Here is a 17671-nt window from a genome sequence, read left to right on the forward strand (position 1 = left end):
CACATATCCAAGTGATGAGGCGTATAATTTCGAGGTATAAGTCACGTTTTTATCTTGAAAGTGGTGCCTATATAATTTTAAAATTAATCTACTCTAGAAGCATATCCAAGGGATGAGACGTATAAACGCGTGGTGAAAATCCTATTCTGAACGGGGTGCGACTACTCGCGCTGACGTTAAGGGTGGGTGGAGGGAAAAACAGACTAAAAACTGATTTTCTTTATTATAGTGCCAAAATATTCCAATACTCTTCGAGAACGTCCCTACGAAGTGGCATCTCCAAATGGGCACCAGAAGTCATTTAAAAATGGCGCCAAACGTGTCCCCACGTGGCCCCGCCTAGTCACTGCAAGTTTCGTGTGACACACTGTGGTATTTATATTGTTACCTTTTCTTTAAAACGCGTGATTACATTTATTTTTATAATTACTTACAAATATAGCGCCTAGTGTCTTAAATTTTTCTGTAGTTCAGTGTATGCCGCAATGGAGCTGCGTTAGTTGAAATAGCATTGCGCAATTGCAAAACGGTTGTTTACGTAAGGTCGATTGCCTATCATTCTCTTTGCGCGCACGTAATTGGTTTTTTTTTTTCGACATATTAGAGCAATCTTTTAAGCCTGAAGTCCACTGTGATAGTAGCATTGCCTCGCTTTTCTCAGAACTCGCGCAAGAAGCAACAATTTGAAAAAAAGTTAAACGAAAACTTTGAAGATTTCTCAGAACACCATTTCAACTGAGAGAAGGAACATTTTCTCTTCCACTATTTGAGTTTCCATAACCATTTTTCTGTGAGTTCTTTATCGCTGCTAAATACACATTATGAACCAGAATAAGCATTTTCTCCTGAAATTTCTTTTTTTATTCACAATTTTTCTCTAAAAAAATTGTGTTTGTTCTATGTATATATATTTTGAAAATCAACGGTTATGGCCACCATTATTATTTTGTTCCAGAAAAAATCCTGAGGCCTTTAACAAAAATGTTTCAGCCCTGTTCCCGTAAAAACAATTTCTGAAAATGTTCTTTAAGTCTAGAAAAGAAAAGCTAAAAAAACTCTGGATTTGTATTTTAAGAACTTTTTAATATTTCTATATAAAATTTCGCACACGGTTAGGAGACATTTATTATACATACCCTCAAAATTTTCAAATTGATTGCTTAAAAAGCAGCGAAGTTAGCAGGAGAACTAGTTGGACACCTACGTCCACTATCCATCCCCCGTAACTTCCGTTCGTGCTCTCAATGTGAATCTCTTGCATCGTCTCCGGTCGGAAGGGGTCGTTCACCAACAACTACCGCTTTCTCATGGGGATGGTATCGTGGCAGGGATGGTAGAAGCTGTGGCAGCAGGTAAGCTGCGTTTTCTTATCCTCTTTTTTTCCCTATTACACGCTGTTTCCCCATCCTAGAGCAGGACAGCCTACCGTGCGTCGTTGTCGGGTTAACCTCTCTTGTCCTTGTTTTTGCCTTCTCTCTCTTCCTCTCGCATTATTAATCTTCAACCCGGTGCAGCTGCTACGTCGGCTTTGAATAAACTCGATACGAAGCAAAGTAACGGTGCATAGATATTTGTGGGGAGTCGGGAGATCGTCATGCAGCTGCCAGCCACTGCAATAAATGAACGTTCGAAAGCGCGTGTCTCGAATATGCGCGGTCGATGCGATCGATATAAAAGAACGAACCTAGTCAAAAGCACGACTGCGCAGACAGTAATAACAGCTGTCGCAGGACTCACCCCTCTCGCAGAAGTTTTTTTAGGGCAGTGTTCTAAGCGGGCTGGGGAATCTGGCATGCTGTTGAGCTCGAAGCCTTCAAGCCTTCCGCTTGATATGTCTCACCAGGTGCAGCTTGCGCTCAATATATTCCGTCAGGTAAGAAGCTACCTCCGTACAGCGCCGTTATCAGGTGCTGCTACTGTCGTCATTTGCCAAGATTGCTGCAATCCGAGCAAGTGAGCAATGTCTTCCTGCGTATGCGGAACCAGGAAACATGCGTCGCGCTTTGAAGGAGAGGAGGGCGACTCAGGCCTTATCTAACCAAATTGCTATCGTGCGCGTCGCACGCCCCCGCAAATACCCTTCCATCGTAGCAATCGTGATTCACACCATAAGAGGTCATATCGTGGTGAACAACTCGACTTGGCTGCCGCAGCCCACACGCATTGTCCGCAATAAAAATGACCACTGTCTAAGTGACCTTTGAAGGCAACGTCGCGATATTGCCCTGCATGTTTCTTTCGTATCACCTCTCCGCAGAAGCCCAAAAGTCGCCATTTCCTATTCTTTATCCGCTACTATTCACTCTTTGATTCACATACTTACAAAACTCACGCCATGAACACGTCCCTTCAGTACGGTATGCTGCGCCCAATCTGTTTGCTTTTCATTTCAGCTATTTTCTGCTGGTGTACCAGCTGCATTTTCTCATCGTCTTAATATGTAAAGCCACCCTCACTTGCTTTGCGACCATCAACTCTGCATGAAATGGCCGCAGTGGACGGACTCTGTCGTCGATGTGGGGGGTGTTGCGATTGGCAAAAAAGGCAAACGCCTGGCGTCAGGTTTTGGCGCAAGAAAGCACTGCCTGGTCGACATCGGTCTGGGGCGCTTTACTGCCGTACTATTACTAACTCGAGGGTCTTCTGGACCATACGCAATATGCTCCACACACCACTATCATGGCAGTCAAGGGAGGAAGGATTAATACTACGCTAAGGAGCTTGAGATTACCAAGCCTATGTGGCTTCAAAACTATTGCTTGTACTTTTAAAAACAGCGTTTAGAAATATTCCTCCTCATTGCGTAACAGTCAACGAATGAGATCACAACCCTTCTGGCAGCGCACCGAATTTGGATATGTTTCCTAAATCATTTCGCATTCACCCTACATTTTCCAGCGACGCCTTTAAATTTCACTTAAGGATTCTTTTTGTACCACGGACGCCAAACTTTCCTTATATGCGAGTTTTAATAACTCAAGAATATATCGTGTTTCAAAGGTTTCATGCGCTTAATAATTGTGTGCACATCTGCCTGTCATCGGTTTTGGTTGCGAGTTTTGCCAGCGGGATTGTCCACAGACAACGCGCATTGAGTAAATGTTCCAAGATCAGCGGTATACATATATGCCTTGTGTTCTTTCTTTTGCCTTTTTACATTAGATGACCTGCAAAATTTTCGGAGCCAAAAAGAAAACATATAGGTAGAGGAGGGAGTAGGCGCTGCTCATAAAAATAGTGTTACGCTCTAGAAGCCTCTGCCAACACTAAATCATAGACTGGCAGCCACTCTGCTTTCAAAGCAGGCGGAACGTCTCCATGCGCACATAATATCTTGACGTACGAGCTGAAAGCTTGAACAGCTGGTGTCGACGTATGTGATGGAAACTGTCTTTTCCTTTTTGTTTGGATGCGTTTTTTCCTTTCTGCATGTAATGCGGCTTTTTAGACACGCTACCACAACAAGTTTAAAGCCCCCGCGACTAATGCTGTCTCTGTAACGGGACATTGTTAATTTCCTGTCTCCAAATGTACCATAAGGATCACAATAACGAGTTACTTTGAGCGTGTCACAAAAGGTACTGCTGTGAGCCTGCAATTCAGCTCTTTAGCCGCCGAGACATCGAAGATGGATTGGCAAAATGAGTCTACGACAATGCATGCGGAAGTTCATATCGTACATAAAACTCCTTCCTAAAAAAAAAAAAAAAAAAAAAAACTCGTTAAGTTTTGGTTACGTGTTTTTACTTGTTTGTTAATGCGCTCATGACGACGGCGAAGCACTGTGTTCTGAATAAACATATGCGCACAGGCGTGTATACAAGTCTTGAGGGGCAATGCCGGAAACATGGCCCTCAAAAAGAGTTGTAGAGCGCATGATATTACAATATTTAATTCACGCAGTTCGACGTACTTCGACTGCGTACGACCTTTAACATTAAAGACCCTTTAACAGGATAAATAGCCCGTAACATTACATATGAGATAAAAATTCGAGTTAAGCAACCAACGCCGCTGTGATGTGTTCATGTCCTGAGTTTTTACAGCCCCTTCCGGCGTCACCCTTGCTTACGAGGTCCTCTGGAATGTGCAGCAAGCGCAGCCCAACCGGAAGACGGGACAAGCGAGACGCAAATCCCGCGGCCCGTTATATTCCGGCCGCGAGCCTAAAAGGAGGCACACGCGCATATGCGTCATGCAAAGTTTCAGCCTAGCGCATACGTTGCCCGCACAGCATGCAACGTGCGGCCCCACCGGAACACACTACTAGCACGATAATAGAATACGGCTATTGCTTCTGGGTGGGAACGGTGCTACGACGAGCCCGCTCTTCAAGGTATGACGGTATGATCAGAAAGGCTAGGAGGGCGATTGACGTTATCATAAAGTACGCAAGTTCAATTTCGGCATTAAAGAAATCCTGCAACACTTTTTCAATTTTTTTTTAAATATTAAATTCTTGCAGAACGTAGTCACCTAAACCACCCAGTACTTAGGTTAGGGGGTCGCAAAGTACCTCAGCCAAAAATTACTGCTCTATGCCCATCAGATAACTTGGAAACTCGCTCAAAAAAATTTTGCTCTTTCCTGTCCTTGTCGTTCTTCGACCATCCGAATTACGTCACTAAGGCCATGTAGCGGCTGTTGGCCGGTTTTCCTTCAGTTGCAGCAATGAACGCTTTTCGATAGGAACTTTAAAATAAAGCCACTAAAACAATTAAAGCAGAAACGGACGGCGTACGTGGTGCGACGGGCAAATCACGCAGCGCCGCTCCGTGCTGGCGATAACTGTAGCTTTCGCAGTGCTTCCAGACGCGAAGGAAAGAGTGAAAGCGTTTATCGAAAGTGTTGCCGGCCGGGTCCCTTTAAAGAGTATCCCCTGGCGCCCAGCAAACGTTCCTCAATATGCGCACCTACGTACCAACGCACCATCATCATCATCGCAAACTCCTCTCCCCTAAGCAGGGAGGGATGGAAAGAATGGGAGAGGAGGAACAATGTTATGTGGAACGGGATGACGTCGCGTGGTTTGCCGATTTAATTGTTGCGACTAGGTGACGAAATTATCACCAGCTTCTCTAGACCACCATTTGATCAGACGCCTGCGTGCACCAATGTTTTTGCGCTAGCTTCCAGCCGTTCCATTACGTACGAGATTATGGTCTCATAACCTGACATCATATCTCGCCGTCAGCTGGCACACTGTTCTCCCGCGCCTTAGTCGGAACCCCCACCACCAGTACAAGCTGCAAGACACAAATTAGCGGCGGAAGATGTTAACGTTCTCCCTCCATCATCTACAGGTACGCAACTGCTTCGCTCTCCTACACACCACTTAGAATCCCAATTAAACTTCAAAGCAAACCGCCAGTCTGCTCGTCGACGGAAAGGCTTGCATTATACTTAACTGCATCCGCTGAGCGATGTTCCGTCAAGACCGCCTAACACCGCGCTTCCCTTTTCTCCGAATTAATTTCGCGCAGATGGCTTCGTTAAGTAAGCCCGGCGCTTTCGCAGAAATCGGGAACTCGCGCAGAGTTTTCGGTACAGCACAGCAGACGAGATCAGACAAGTCTTCGTTGAAACTGCCCGAAAATTTCGGGACTATAAGCTCAGAGGGTGAAAGACGGACGCCTCAGAAGTAGTGCATAGAGCTAAAAAGCGAACGCGCACCGCGCGGCATACACGCTTCATGCATGCAAAGACGCCAGCCGCAAGTTTACAGCAGGCAGAAGAGGCCACGGAGCAGTCTCCGTACTCCTGCTCGGGAACGCACTGGGGTGGTTAGCCGTTGCGCTCTCACGGAGATTGTCAGGCAGCCCCTAACATTGCGCGTGACTCAGAAAACGCAAAATAGAGAAAGCAGAGGGCGGAAGAAAGAGAGCGCGCGTTCTTCGTCCGCATGGGCCGAACTCTGGCTCCACCAGATTTGGCGAGGTGGGAGAGAGGGAGAGAGAGCAGCATCGATCGCGCTGGCCGCCCGGGTTTGGAGCCATCTGTGGAACCACAGCGTCCCTGGCATTGCTGCAGAGAGGAGACAACACTTCCCGCCGCACTTCGCCGTTCCTTCCTTCCTTACTTAGCGCGAGCTGCCCTGTCCGGTGAAATTAATACCGCCGCTGTGAAGCCTGTTAATAAAGCCAGATTTGTTTCCCTGAAAGGGTGATGCCCACTTAAAAAATTGGCCACGTATCTGCTCCTTTCGTTGCAAATGCCGACAAAAGACGACAGTCTTTGTCGATATTTGCCAAGTACATGCCTCCCTTCTCGTTCCCGCTCACCTCTCATGCTATTCCTCTTCCGTCGTGCTCCTCCCTAGGTAAACACCCTAGAGGTTTGCTCAAGTCTATTTAAATTTACCGCGTTCCACTACTCCAGGCCGGGCGCCTTGATGCCAGGGCTGCCGTACGGCGGAGACGCACGTGAATACAGGCGCCCTACTTCAACGTTGAAAGAACCACGTTGGCCTACTCCACGTGCGTTCCAAGCAGAACGTGGAACCTATCTAGTGGAACCTTTCGTAACTGTTGCCGCTTGATTTCTTAAAATGCCGCTGGAAGCTATAGCGTTGGTTTAGGCGACAGCAGGCGACGGAGTGAATTTTCTTTTTTCTGCAGTAGATGCAATATTTAATTTCGCAAAAATCAGGCATCTATGAATTTTTTTATGAAGGAACACTGTAAATATTACTTATATATTAATTTTTGTTCGTATATTTGCGTAATGTCTTGTTCTTGTTCCACGATGTTGACAAGTAGGGACATTGACACCGGACTTGGTCGTTTAGATTGTCTGTGAGTGTATAAGACTATTGCGCAGATTTTGTTTATCTTTGGCCGGGTGGCTGAATCGAGTCACATACAGACAGACAGACATACAGAGAGACCAAAATTTCTGGGTTTAAGTAGCCCAAGAAAGACTATCGTCTTTAATAAGGCGTGCCTACTAAGGTAACCAGAGGCCCCTTGCACCTTGCCGTATACCTTCCATAGCCTATAGGCGTGGCGGCACATCCAGTAACTTAATTTTTCTCGGCACTGTATACATGATGATAAACAGGAGTAGACTTGAATACATTTCTTATCATTGTTATTATTATTATTATCATGCGGTGAGCAGAAAGAAGCGTGCGCGTGCGCGTTTAGACGCGCTCCTTATCGCGTTCTCAACCCAAGGCCGTTTCGGCCTCCCCAAAGGGCCCTATTGTTTACACACGGCCCAAGTCGCCCGGCAGCAGGCGCAGCGCGAAGCTGCTTTCTCGTCGCAACTCGGTGCTCCTAATCGCTACACGCTGCCCAAGGGGCCCGCATTCGACGACAAAGGGCTCGGACGTTGCGCCAGAGCCATCAGAGACGACGCGGGTTATCGCAAGACTTCTTCCCTCTTGTTCGAAACCCGTGCTGCGACAGTGGAAACTGTCCCCCGCTAAAGCCTTTCGTACTTCGCTTGTAATGGTGGCGGCGGAGCCATAACTTAAGCTGTTTGCCTCTGAGAAACTGATATGCGAAGATTCTTGAGGGATGCGTGCCGAGGCCCCCGCTGGCGCCGCCGCATCAAAAGAGTCGTTCTGGAGGAGTCGGCTGAGGCTACGACAGCCGGCTTGGCCAGATATTTTTTCTTCTTGTTGTTCGAGGAGAGCAGAGTTGTGGCGTATGACTGTGGAGAGGCGGCGGGCCGGAAAGAAGAGGGTCATGCAACAAGGTCGGGCGGCGAATTTAAGAGAGCCGCGCCTGCTTTGTATACACGAAAAACGGGGCCACCGCGAAGTCGTGTGCTGCGCCCTAGGAGAGCGAGGCGCGACATTAACAAAGAAACGCGCGCGGTGGGAACAGAACGCGAGATTTCAGGAATGGGTGGAACAGCGCGGGACAGAAAGAAAAAAAGGCGAGGCAGTCGAGTTTATCTTGGTCGGGACGGCTCGGACTGTGTCTGGAGATCGGAGCATCTTGCCACCTTCGTCAGGCTCTGTCGACGGACGGTTTGGTGTCCGCACAAGCATGTCGATGCCTCCTTCTGATTAGGCTTACTCGCTGGACGCGAGGCGCTGTGCTTCTTGACGGTCATCGTGTCCAACTCCCGTAGTTTTTCGTGGGAACTAAAGGCTGATAGCAACGGGCCTTCGGCCTAGATTACCAACAGCGCAGTTTTGCCCACTGCAGACTTTTCCGGACTGTGCGCAACGCATACGTGACGGGCACTGCTTGTTCGCGTATGCAACTGCCTGGCCCACGTAAACGCTTTGCGCTAGTTTCTTAAGGGCCGGGCTATTAAGTTTACTGTTGGGGCGTAGCCGGGATTTCTAAACTCCTGGATGGTGACCAGGGAGAGTGGCCTTGTAGCGCGGGGAGGCGGGCGGGAGAAGACGGCGTCTCGTGGGAACGCATTACGGGTCCCAGAAGCTCTGTGTGAATGCACTTATGTCACAACAGAGGGGAAAAGATCACGCGCTTTGGGGGTGAATTACTGTTGTGTAACAGCCAAGAGAATACGGATGCTTTGTATTTAGCTTGCGTAAAAACAACGACACTGTTTAGTACTAAGACTAAGAGAAGGGAGACTGCGTGGTAGCCTTACTAATGTTCGTTAGCTTTAGCCGTGTTCACTCGAATGAGTGCCTGTAATAATATCAAATAGGAACCCGAAATCAAACACCGGACGCCAGCGATAATAACAGTTGCGAGGTTCAGCCACAACAAGGCCATCTCACGCTAGGCAGGCTCGCCAGGTACTGATGACAACAAGGAAACAAGAGAGGGGTGACCCTGGAAGGGAAAACGTTAAGGTTTTGGGCTGTGGAGTTTTTCAGACGGTTAGGTGAAACCGTCACTCTTTTTTTCAATCTCACCAATATGCCGGTATTAGGCGGCAGCGTATGGCTGGAAATGCATCCTCGCGCTTACAACACGCACAATACCCTACACACCTGACCAGACACCCGAAACCGCAGTGAGGGGCAAAACACCAAAAGCTGACTGCACAGCTTCAGATAAACACGAAGCACTGCTGTTTCCTCCAAGTTTGTCGAACTAAGGTTGGTAGGAACCCCCGCTAATAAGTTGATGCGGATTTTGGGGTGCAGGTGGTTTCTGTTAATGTAGTCAAGTGTTCGACGAAGCGCCGTCTGTACAGGGGTCACTTTTTGAAGTGTAAAATCCTTGTTCACAGGTGAGCCGCATGAATTCCGAAACGTCAAAAATTTTGTTTTTGACTTGGTTAGTGAGTGCGCTTTTACACTTAAAAAAAATCCCGGGCCACCTTCACTAACGTGAAACCTGGGGAGGGGCGAGCATTCAGTGTATAAGTGTATTCTTGGCGCCTTGGCGTTTTTGCCAACTGAGATCAAACCGTTGGCAGGTAGAAGTATACAGCTTTGCTGTAAAAGTCTCTTGTCTTTGAAGCACGAAGCGTAAACACGTGTCCCGGAGTTTTTTTTTTTTTTTTTTTTGGCACGCATTACGTGCTAGTACGATGCGTAAACGAGTTTCCCGGTGTTTTAGTACAGTGACTACATGAAACGACGCTTACGACGACGACATGAGACGCCGATAGCCCCAGCCCCTAAGGGGCTTCGCTTCTAAATTTTTTCTGTTAATTTGCCCGCGTAAAACCATGGTCAAGCTGCGAAGCTGAGCTACGCAAGCTGAGAGAATCGCATGTTTGGGTAGAAAGCGTGGGGGAGTAGCCTGACGCGTTTGCAGACTGTCCTCGTTTGTAAAAGAGATGCCGTGGAGCGCAACTGCGGCCGGCGGCCAACAAACGCGGCCGTTATCAGAGCGTACGGCTTCACGCGCAGCCGAGCGCAGCGCCGCCTCCGCGGTAACCGTCATCCTTCTGCTTTTTCCCCCTAAGGATGGGCGCATCCCGCGTGTGAAGCGAGCATACGCTGTTTTCATCGTTGTGTGGCCTGTCACCGTCGGTGTCCGTTAATCGCTGTAGCTGATACACCGCTGAGCGATTGTCGCCGCACGGGACATTATTCCCTCGAATTCAGGCGTACAGGTGAAACAAAAAAATCCCGGGTCATCTCCACTAACGTGAAACCCGTGGAAGGGTGAAGCATGCAGTGTACAAGTGTATTCTTGGCGCCTTGGTGTTTTTGCCAACGGAGATGAAACTGTTGGGGGGTAGAGGTATACAGCTTTGCTGTAAAAGTCTCTTTTCTTTGAAGCACGAAGCTATCTAGCGCGAGGTGTAAACGAGTGTTCCCGTGCTTTTTTTTAGTACGCGTTACGTTCTAGCGCGAGGCGGAAACGAGTTTCCCGGTGTTTTAGTACCGTGACTACATGAGACGACGCTTACGACGACGACAGGAGACGCCAATAGCCCCGGCCTCTAAAGGGGCTTCGCCCCTAAGAGTAAACGGAGCACGGGTTGGCGACTTTAAGGGTATTTCTCCGCCATGTGTCTTGCCAGCAACCTTGAAGTGACTTTTCAAGACATGCATTCTAAAATAAAATCCGGCAGCTCATACTCTATTTATGCTGACAGCCGCATAAAATAGAAATTCTAATTTCACGTACGAAGCCGTGCTCCGCTATACATTTTGTTGCACCTGTACAGGCTATACGAGGCAAATAACTCAGTAAAACTGTATAAAACCTAAGCTTTTGCCACTGTTTACCTACTCCTAGATTTGTTGGTTAATAAAAAAAAAATAGATTCTGTATTGGCAGGCCTAGTATGGTGACGGATGTTCGCAACCTTTCTAGACGACCCTCCTGAAGAGCACTTTTGTGGCTTCCTTACGGCCCCTTATGGATAGCGCCCTTTGCGGTCCACGGATGACTAATTGTTATCTCAGAGTGTCTTCGTCACTTTTACTGGCTTGCGTGTGCACGTTACTCCTGTGGATGTAACCAGATCTCACGTGCTCAAGTGAACGCTGTAAGTGCCGGAAACACGCTTTATTCGAACCATCTTCCCCTACCCTTGTTCCCATATATATCCCACAACAGGATCTCCTGGCCTCCTTGCTAGATTAAAGTCATCCATCCCATCTATTGGGGTTTTACGCGCCCAAGCTACAGCCGCGAGTGAATAAGGCACGCCGCAATGAAAGTGTACGGAACTTGGGGACCTTAGAGAAACAAAGTGAACGCCAACCTACGTGTTATCACGTTTCTTAATAGTGATTTAAAGCTTTTTTAAAGACACGAGTTTTGGCGAACGAACAGGCGAAATTAGAATCCGACGTAATTAGGAAAAATAGAACTTTCTTCCTATATTTATTACTATTTACATTCTTACGTACTATAAACATGTAGCTTAGCATTTAAACATGTAAGTTGGTAGTTTCTAAATAAATGAAATTCTGGGTGGCCTTGTGGCATCACGAACAGCTGTTTTGGCCACCATAGTCAGGGCACTTAGTCCAGTACAGGCGAACGGATAGAGCATTAACCACAGCCGCTTCTTCGAGAAAGAAGTGCTTCTTACGGATGGAAAGACAGGCCCCGTGAAGGAAGGCTTCCCCAAAGAACAAAGCAAACAACTTATAATGGCGACAGGGACGTCGACACGCCGTCGCCGGGCTCGCCACTGACAAGAACCAGAGCGAGCGACCCCTCGTTCACCGAGTATCGCAAAGGCAATTATGCACGGAGCCTGGACAAGTGACGGCAAAGTAAAGCCGACCATTAGGAACAAGACGGCGGTCACAGCTCGCAGTGCGCTCCCGTGACGAAGCACTCGCCCGACTAGCCATCGCAACGACGCCGGAGCCTGTCCCGTCGACGACACACAGAACACGCAGAGCAACAGAGAGCTCGCGAGAAAGGAAGGAGGAGCCACACCCCGGGGCGTTGCCATGGCAACGGCATCTCTTCTCCCGTCCTCAAAAGGAGGCGCGGGAGCGGTTGAGCAGCCTCGACCAACGCTTTCCCGTTCTCTCCCCGCTCCTTGCCCCGTTCTCTTCCCGTTCAGCTTTTAACGACTCCGCGGCGCGCCGCGTCTAAACCCAGTGGCGCCCTTCCGTCGGAGCCTGGTGGCCTAGTGCGCTCCTCACGACGCCCCTTTCACCTTCTCCTCGCCCTCCTCCTGCCGCGGTTCAGATCTGAAGAGGTGACTTTCGCTTCCAGGTTTCCTTCGTCTTGATTGGCCTGCGGGTTGAAGTGCCGATGAAGTGCGCCCTTGCGAGCCTTTTCTCCATTCCTGCCTTATGCTTCCCTCTTGTCAACTTGACCATCGATTCCCAGACCGCAGTTTCTTCTCAGTCATAGCGCTTCGTTCTCGCTTTTTTGTTGTTGTTTTTTTGTTGTTGTCTTACCTCCAGACTGAAAAACGCTCTCGGCAGTGGCGTTGTTCCTGGAATTTAAGCGGTGAGCCAAATAATTCGGGTGACCTGGTTACTCTACCGTTACAGATGCGGTCCCGTCGCTTTGTATGTCTTTCATATTAAAACTTTCTGTAAATAACGGGTAAAAGGCTGGCAATTCCAGAAATGTGACAAATGCAGATTTCTGCGGAAGATATTGCTCAATTCTGGAAACATTTTTTGGCCCGTCCATGACGTGTGTGTGTGTGTGTGTGTGTGTGTGTGTGTGTGTGTGTGTGTGTGTGTGTGTGTGTGTGTGTGTGTGTGTGTGTGTGTGTGTGTGTGTGTGTGTGCTTCATACCACCCCCCCCTTCCCCGTGCTGTGATTTTGTTCCGCGTAAAATAAATTGAGGTCGCTAGACACGTAGTAAAAAAAATCCAACAAAATACACACCGGAGCGGTCTACGTCTGCATTTGTAACCTATGCACAGTAAGGACCATTTGAGAAGCAAATCACTACGTTTTCTCTTATGCACATTAACTAGCACTCACTAAACATCTATTGTTGAATTTTCTACAGCGTCGACAACTGCACACTAGTGTTTCTTTTTTAATGGACAACAAACGTTTCTTCTAGTGTTTCGTTCTGTCTGTTTTTTACAGTGATTAAAAAAGCCTGCATTTAAAAGAATGATAAGTCTGCGGCATTATAGAGAGTGTTATAAAATGGGATAAGAACGCCGCCGCCTCCAAAGGAATAAACAGCGGTAGCGGTTGGAAATGTGAGAGGTGGCGACCTAGTTGTTGCTTTAAACTTGGCCTGATAAGCTTACAGCCAGAACGGAAATTCGTTATGTCCTACCTCTTACACGGGCCGTAAAGGTAGCTTCCAGGCAGCGCTTTTTCTTCATCGTGGTGACATTTCGTAGAATACAAAACAGGCGCGTTAGTGGAAGAGTGGAAGTCGCGCGCCCAGAGCAGCGGGCGCATTTACTCAAACATGTCGCGATAGGATTAAGGCGCGGATTCCGCTGTTCGAGCTCTTCGTGAGCAGATGAAGCAATACGCCTGTTGCGGCAATTTGAGCGGGAAAGCCGACTTTGCGTATTCTCGCACGAGAGTGCTTCAGAAAATGTGAAAACCACGCTGGGAAGCAAAATGATCCGAACCACTCGTGAAACGCGAGAGTAAAACCTTGTCGCAACAAGCGAGGTAAAAATAAACATTAAAAGGGAGAAGAAGGAACTGCGAAGCACGCGGTTTTGAAGCAGCTGTTAGCACCAGGAATAAACCACAAAGCTATATATTTACGAGTGCGTGCGCACAATAGAAACAGAAAAAGGAGGCTGAAATGTTTATGAAACAGTCGTGCCCGCTTTCATTGCATGGGAATAATTATTTAAGCAAACAACAAACCCAAGAAGCTTGTGCTTAATTTCGTGCTTACCTCGACACGGTATACTGAAGTGCATCCTCGAAAATACTCCGTCAGGTTAATTGTCGTGACGAACTCGATCCCTGTCTTCCTTCCTTCCTTGTTTTATGCAGTTCCGCCAGACGCGTGCATTGCTTACCTTCCCCCTTCCTCCCCCACCCTCTCATTTTTTCCCTACCCAATGCATTTCACTGCTTTTTTTTGTTAAACCCACTGTTCATCTTCAGTTGAATGTTTCAAGTATTATCTTCAAAATTCAAGGCGCCTGCAGAGTCTTGAAAAGGCACTTGAAAAGGCGAGAGACAAGAGCAACTTCTTGGAGCACGCCCTTTCTTTACCCCGTCCGACTGAAAGGTCAGTGCCCGCAGAATCCGGCAGACAAAGGAAAACCAGATAATCGCGCTTCTCCTCTTCCGCTTGGCTCTCCGCCAAAAAAGCTGACCATCGCTTTGGCTGGAAAAATAAAGGGGGGCGCAGATGTAATTAGGGTTTTTCTTAATGTTTGCTGCTTCAAACATTTGCGTCTGATCCATAAGCGTGCTAAAACGAGGGCTCATGTGCTTTGTCAAAGGAAACGGCGCATGTCGCCTCTTTCCCCTCAGCGAATGGCGATATAAAACATGCGCAGAACAGCAGCGCTGGAATCAATTTAAAAAACACATTGTATCAATAAAAAAGCAGAACATAAAGGCGATACTAACTATGCCGAAATACTGGAAAGCAAAAAGCAAAAACGCGAGTTTGTTATGCTCCTTTCTGTTTCTCCCTCTACTCCCCCGATATTCAATTAACACGACCTGACTGAACAGCATAAGAATGAACACCCGATAATCACTACTGACAGGTATTATCTGGAAGGCTAGAGGGCCTTCTGCTGCGTAAGTACTCCGTTCATTTTGGCACAAACGGTAGTTGATGTTGTCCTCCACTCTTAATGTCATTCTGAGAACTTTATCATTCTTTTTAAGCCTAAGTATTTTCAGAACCATGAATCTGAGATCGTTGAGTGCTCATGACGACAACAGCAACAGCGACATTTTTATTAGTATTATTATTATTGTTATTGACGTGTATTATCATCTAAAAACCTATAGAAGAGCGTTTAAATAAATAACTTAACAATTTGTACATCAAATAACGCGTGACGCGCCACTTCCATTATCGGAAATCCAACATGAGAATACGGGTGCTTCGTGGTATCGTTTCAATTTTAAGGCCTATATGCTCCAACTAGATCATTTAAAGCATTCCAAGTGAATGGGAATAAACACAGAAAGAACGACAGCCTCCTCAAGTGGACAGACGTGGCGTATGTCTCGCCAGTCGTCTATAGTTCATCTCACAAGCTATCTGCAGCACTGTGGAGGCTACATTGTTGTCCCCCTCAGGGCGCCTAACTCACCGCGAAGGAAGCGACAAAAGGCGCCGGGGCCGTGCGGTGCCACATTGCCGAGAGGGGAGAAGGGAGTGTCCTTTCAGGACCCCCTTCACGGCGGATTAGGCGCCCTCAGTGGGCGCACTATTGATAACAATGTAGCCTCCACAGTGCTGCAGCTAGCTAGTGAGATGAACTATAGACGACGTCGGAAGCCGGAGTTGTTGAGAACGGGTAAACGGCTGAGGGGGAAATGACAAATGGCGGGACCAGCGAGCTTCGTATAGTATATCAACGTATACTGTGGACGTGCGCCCAGTCGCGTACGCCACAACCACAGCCGGGCCGTCATTGCGCCAGGTCCTTGACCCCAGTTGGGGAAAAGCCGTCGGCATCCGCAAGTCCGCCCCCGACAAAATCGACACACCTATTTGTGCGGACCATAAGAACGGGAAGAACAAGGGGAGAAAGAGGAGTGCACTGCGCGAGTAGGGAAACGAGCAGGGTCAACGACCTCGGATGGGTTGGCGGACACTCAATCAATAAAGAGAACACACATGAAAGGACCAAGCTAAGCGCCCTCCCCTCTTCCGCATTCACTTTACTTCGTTTTGTCCTGCGTTGCTTTGCTGCGTCTGGCAGCATGCGCCACCCCTGACAATTGGTGCCTCGTAAATCGTTACACGCTCTAAGCGCCGCTTAAGGCACAGACGGAGAAATTTGATGCTATAGCCAAGGAGCACTTATAGCGTGTAGTTAGGGTACGGGACTGACTTATTTATGAGCTTCGTATCGGGCGGGACAGACAGAAACGGATTGCGAGTGCTGCGACACCTAATCGTGCGCATCAATCTTACGTGAGAGGTGGAGACCAGGTGCGTCCCTGACAGGTATTATCGTCCTTCACGTGCGAGGTCGTTCGCACCTTTCCCGACAGCGCGTGGGTGCGTTTGAGGCAGTCCGCGGAGGAAACTCGATCAAAGATATATGAAGAAAATCTTGCTAAAAAAGCACATGATCGAAATCGCCCGTGGGTCTGCTTCACGGCAACGTGCAGAATTAGCAAACGCTTTGATAAAATAGCCCGACTAAGCCAATGACGAGGCTCATCATACGATATCTCTGGAGGAATGTAGCATTACGCAAAGCGAACAAGACGCTCTGAAGAATCACATTTTTAAAATCACATTCACCCCTAGGACGCAGAGATTGTTCATTCACATGTAATGTGGCAAAACAAACCAAGATAGACCATTTGGATGTTTGAGCCGGTAAAGCCGGTTGGTAAAGCGGTTGGTGAAACATTAGGCTAAAACGCTGTTGCGAAAAATTCAAGTAATACTATATGGAGCAAGAAAGCCACAAATGCGACAAGGTTTTCACTCACCGTACCGACACTCCCTTCACTTCTCTAATATCCAGGGAACACTTGACGAACTCATGCCGCGTGTGAAGCCGAACTGCTGGTAGAACCACGTGGTGTTAGGTACACATATCGACACCGCTCGAAACGGTAAACAAGAACTACCTTAGCGCGCTTTCGTTGCACCGTTGCAATCTTGTTTGCTTTCCTATAACCCGAAGGGTAAGAATCATCGGTGCACGCGAAATTCCAAGAAAGACGGCGCGTAAGCGCTTGAGAGCGTTCACACTTCGCCGAACCCCGGGGCTGGCTGCCGTCACTGTGTGTACAGTACGCTTCGTTATACGTATACCTGTACGCGCGCTCACGCCAGGCGGCCAGTAACCTTCGGCAGGTTGCCATGGGGCGCTCTATCGGCACCGACACACAACGGCTGCATAGAAGAGGGCATGCCTGGGGAATATTACTCCCTCGCCCTTTCCCTTCTCCTCGGAACTGTCCACCAGCTGCTTTTCGAATGCCATTAAAGGCGTCGCGGTCCGGTGTGCCGTGCGCTATGGGCGGACGACGGCGTGCCTGCACGTACGGGGTTCAATAGCACCTCGAGCGCGGGGTCTCGTTCCGCGTTCGCGTTGTTGCGGCCTGTACGTTTCGTTTCTTTCTTTCTCCTTATAGATTGAGTAAGAATGAGATCCACTATTGTACGTTTCTTTTTGTTATGCCACTAGCCGGATTATGGCGATTATTTATCGCTTCGAAAAACTCCCGTTTTTCCAGGAGTGTTAGTGGCGTACTTCTTCGTACTTATTTATTGTTGAGGTGAGTATTTATTAAGCTTAATTACAATTCCTGCCTTGACCTTGGTCATCGCCGGAGGAGGATATGGGCCTGGGGAGTTGGAGGATGTGGCATTAGTGTCTAGATTAAATGTGGTCCTGTATGCCGGCCTCTCGAATTGAGTCGAGGACCACCTTCCTGTGCACTGTATAGACCTCTCGGGATGGGTCCACTCCCGCAGCGTTTTTGGCCCGACTTGATGTGGTGGAGAATGGGTCTGGGTTCACTGGTTCGCAGGGCAGGTCCATAACAAGTGGTTGAGGACAGGGGCTGGTTGCCTGTCAGGTGATTCCCAGAATTTGCTGGTACCATCACCGGGGTGTAGTCAAAAGCGGGCCGTGATGTGCGGTGTTTATAGTGAGAATCCCGCGCGTTTTACGAACGAAATGTTTCCTTGGAGTTGTATT

At 48.2% G+C, this 17671-nt stretch overlaps 1 protein-coding gene across 2 annotated transcripts in view; it reads right to left on the bottom strand.

Moving 5' to 3' along the window:
• The window catches only part of LOC144174100 (dual specificity tyrosine-phosphorylation-regulated kinase 4-like), a 148639-nt gene that overhangs the window by 92088 nt on the left and 38880 nt on the right, over positions 1-17671 (bottom strand). The window contains exon 1 of one of the 2 annotated variants that reach the window (XM_077702551.1): positions 1738-1859. The exons of the other annotated variant lie outside the window; for it this stretch is intronic. Within the exon in view, the coding sequence (XP_077558677.1) occupies positions 1738-1794 (57 nt within the window). The 5' untranslated portion in view covers positions 1795-1859. Of the gene's footprint in view, positions 1-1737; positions 1860-17671 lie in introns of those variants that run through there. 2 annotated transcript variants of the gene reach the window in all.

The sequence above is a fragment of the Haemaphysalis longicornis genome, unplaced genomic scaffold (genome assembly GCF_048455015.1).
Source record: "Haemaphysalis longicornis isolate Haplotype H1 unplaced genomic scaffold, Haemaphysalis longicornis Haplotype H1 scaffold_3, whole genome shotgun sequence".
Lineage (NCBI taxonomy): Eukaryota > Metazoa > Arthropoda > Arachnida > Ixodida > Ixodidae > Haemaphysalis > Haemaphysalis longicornis.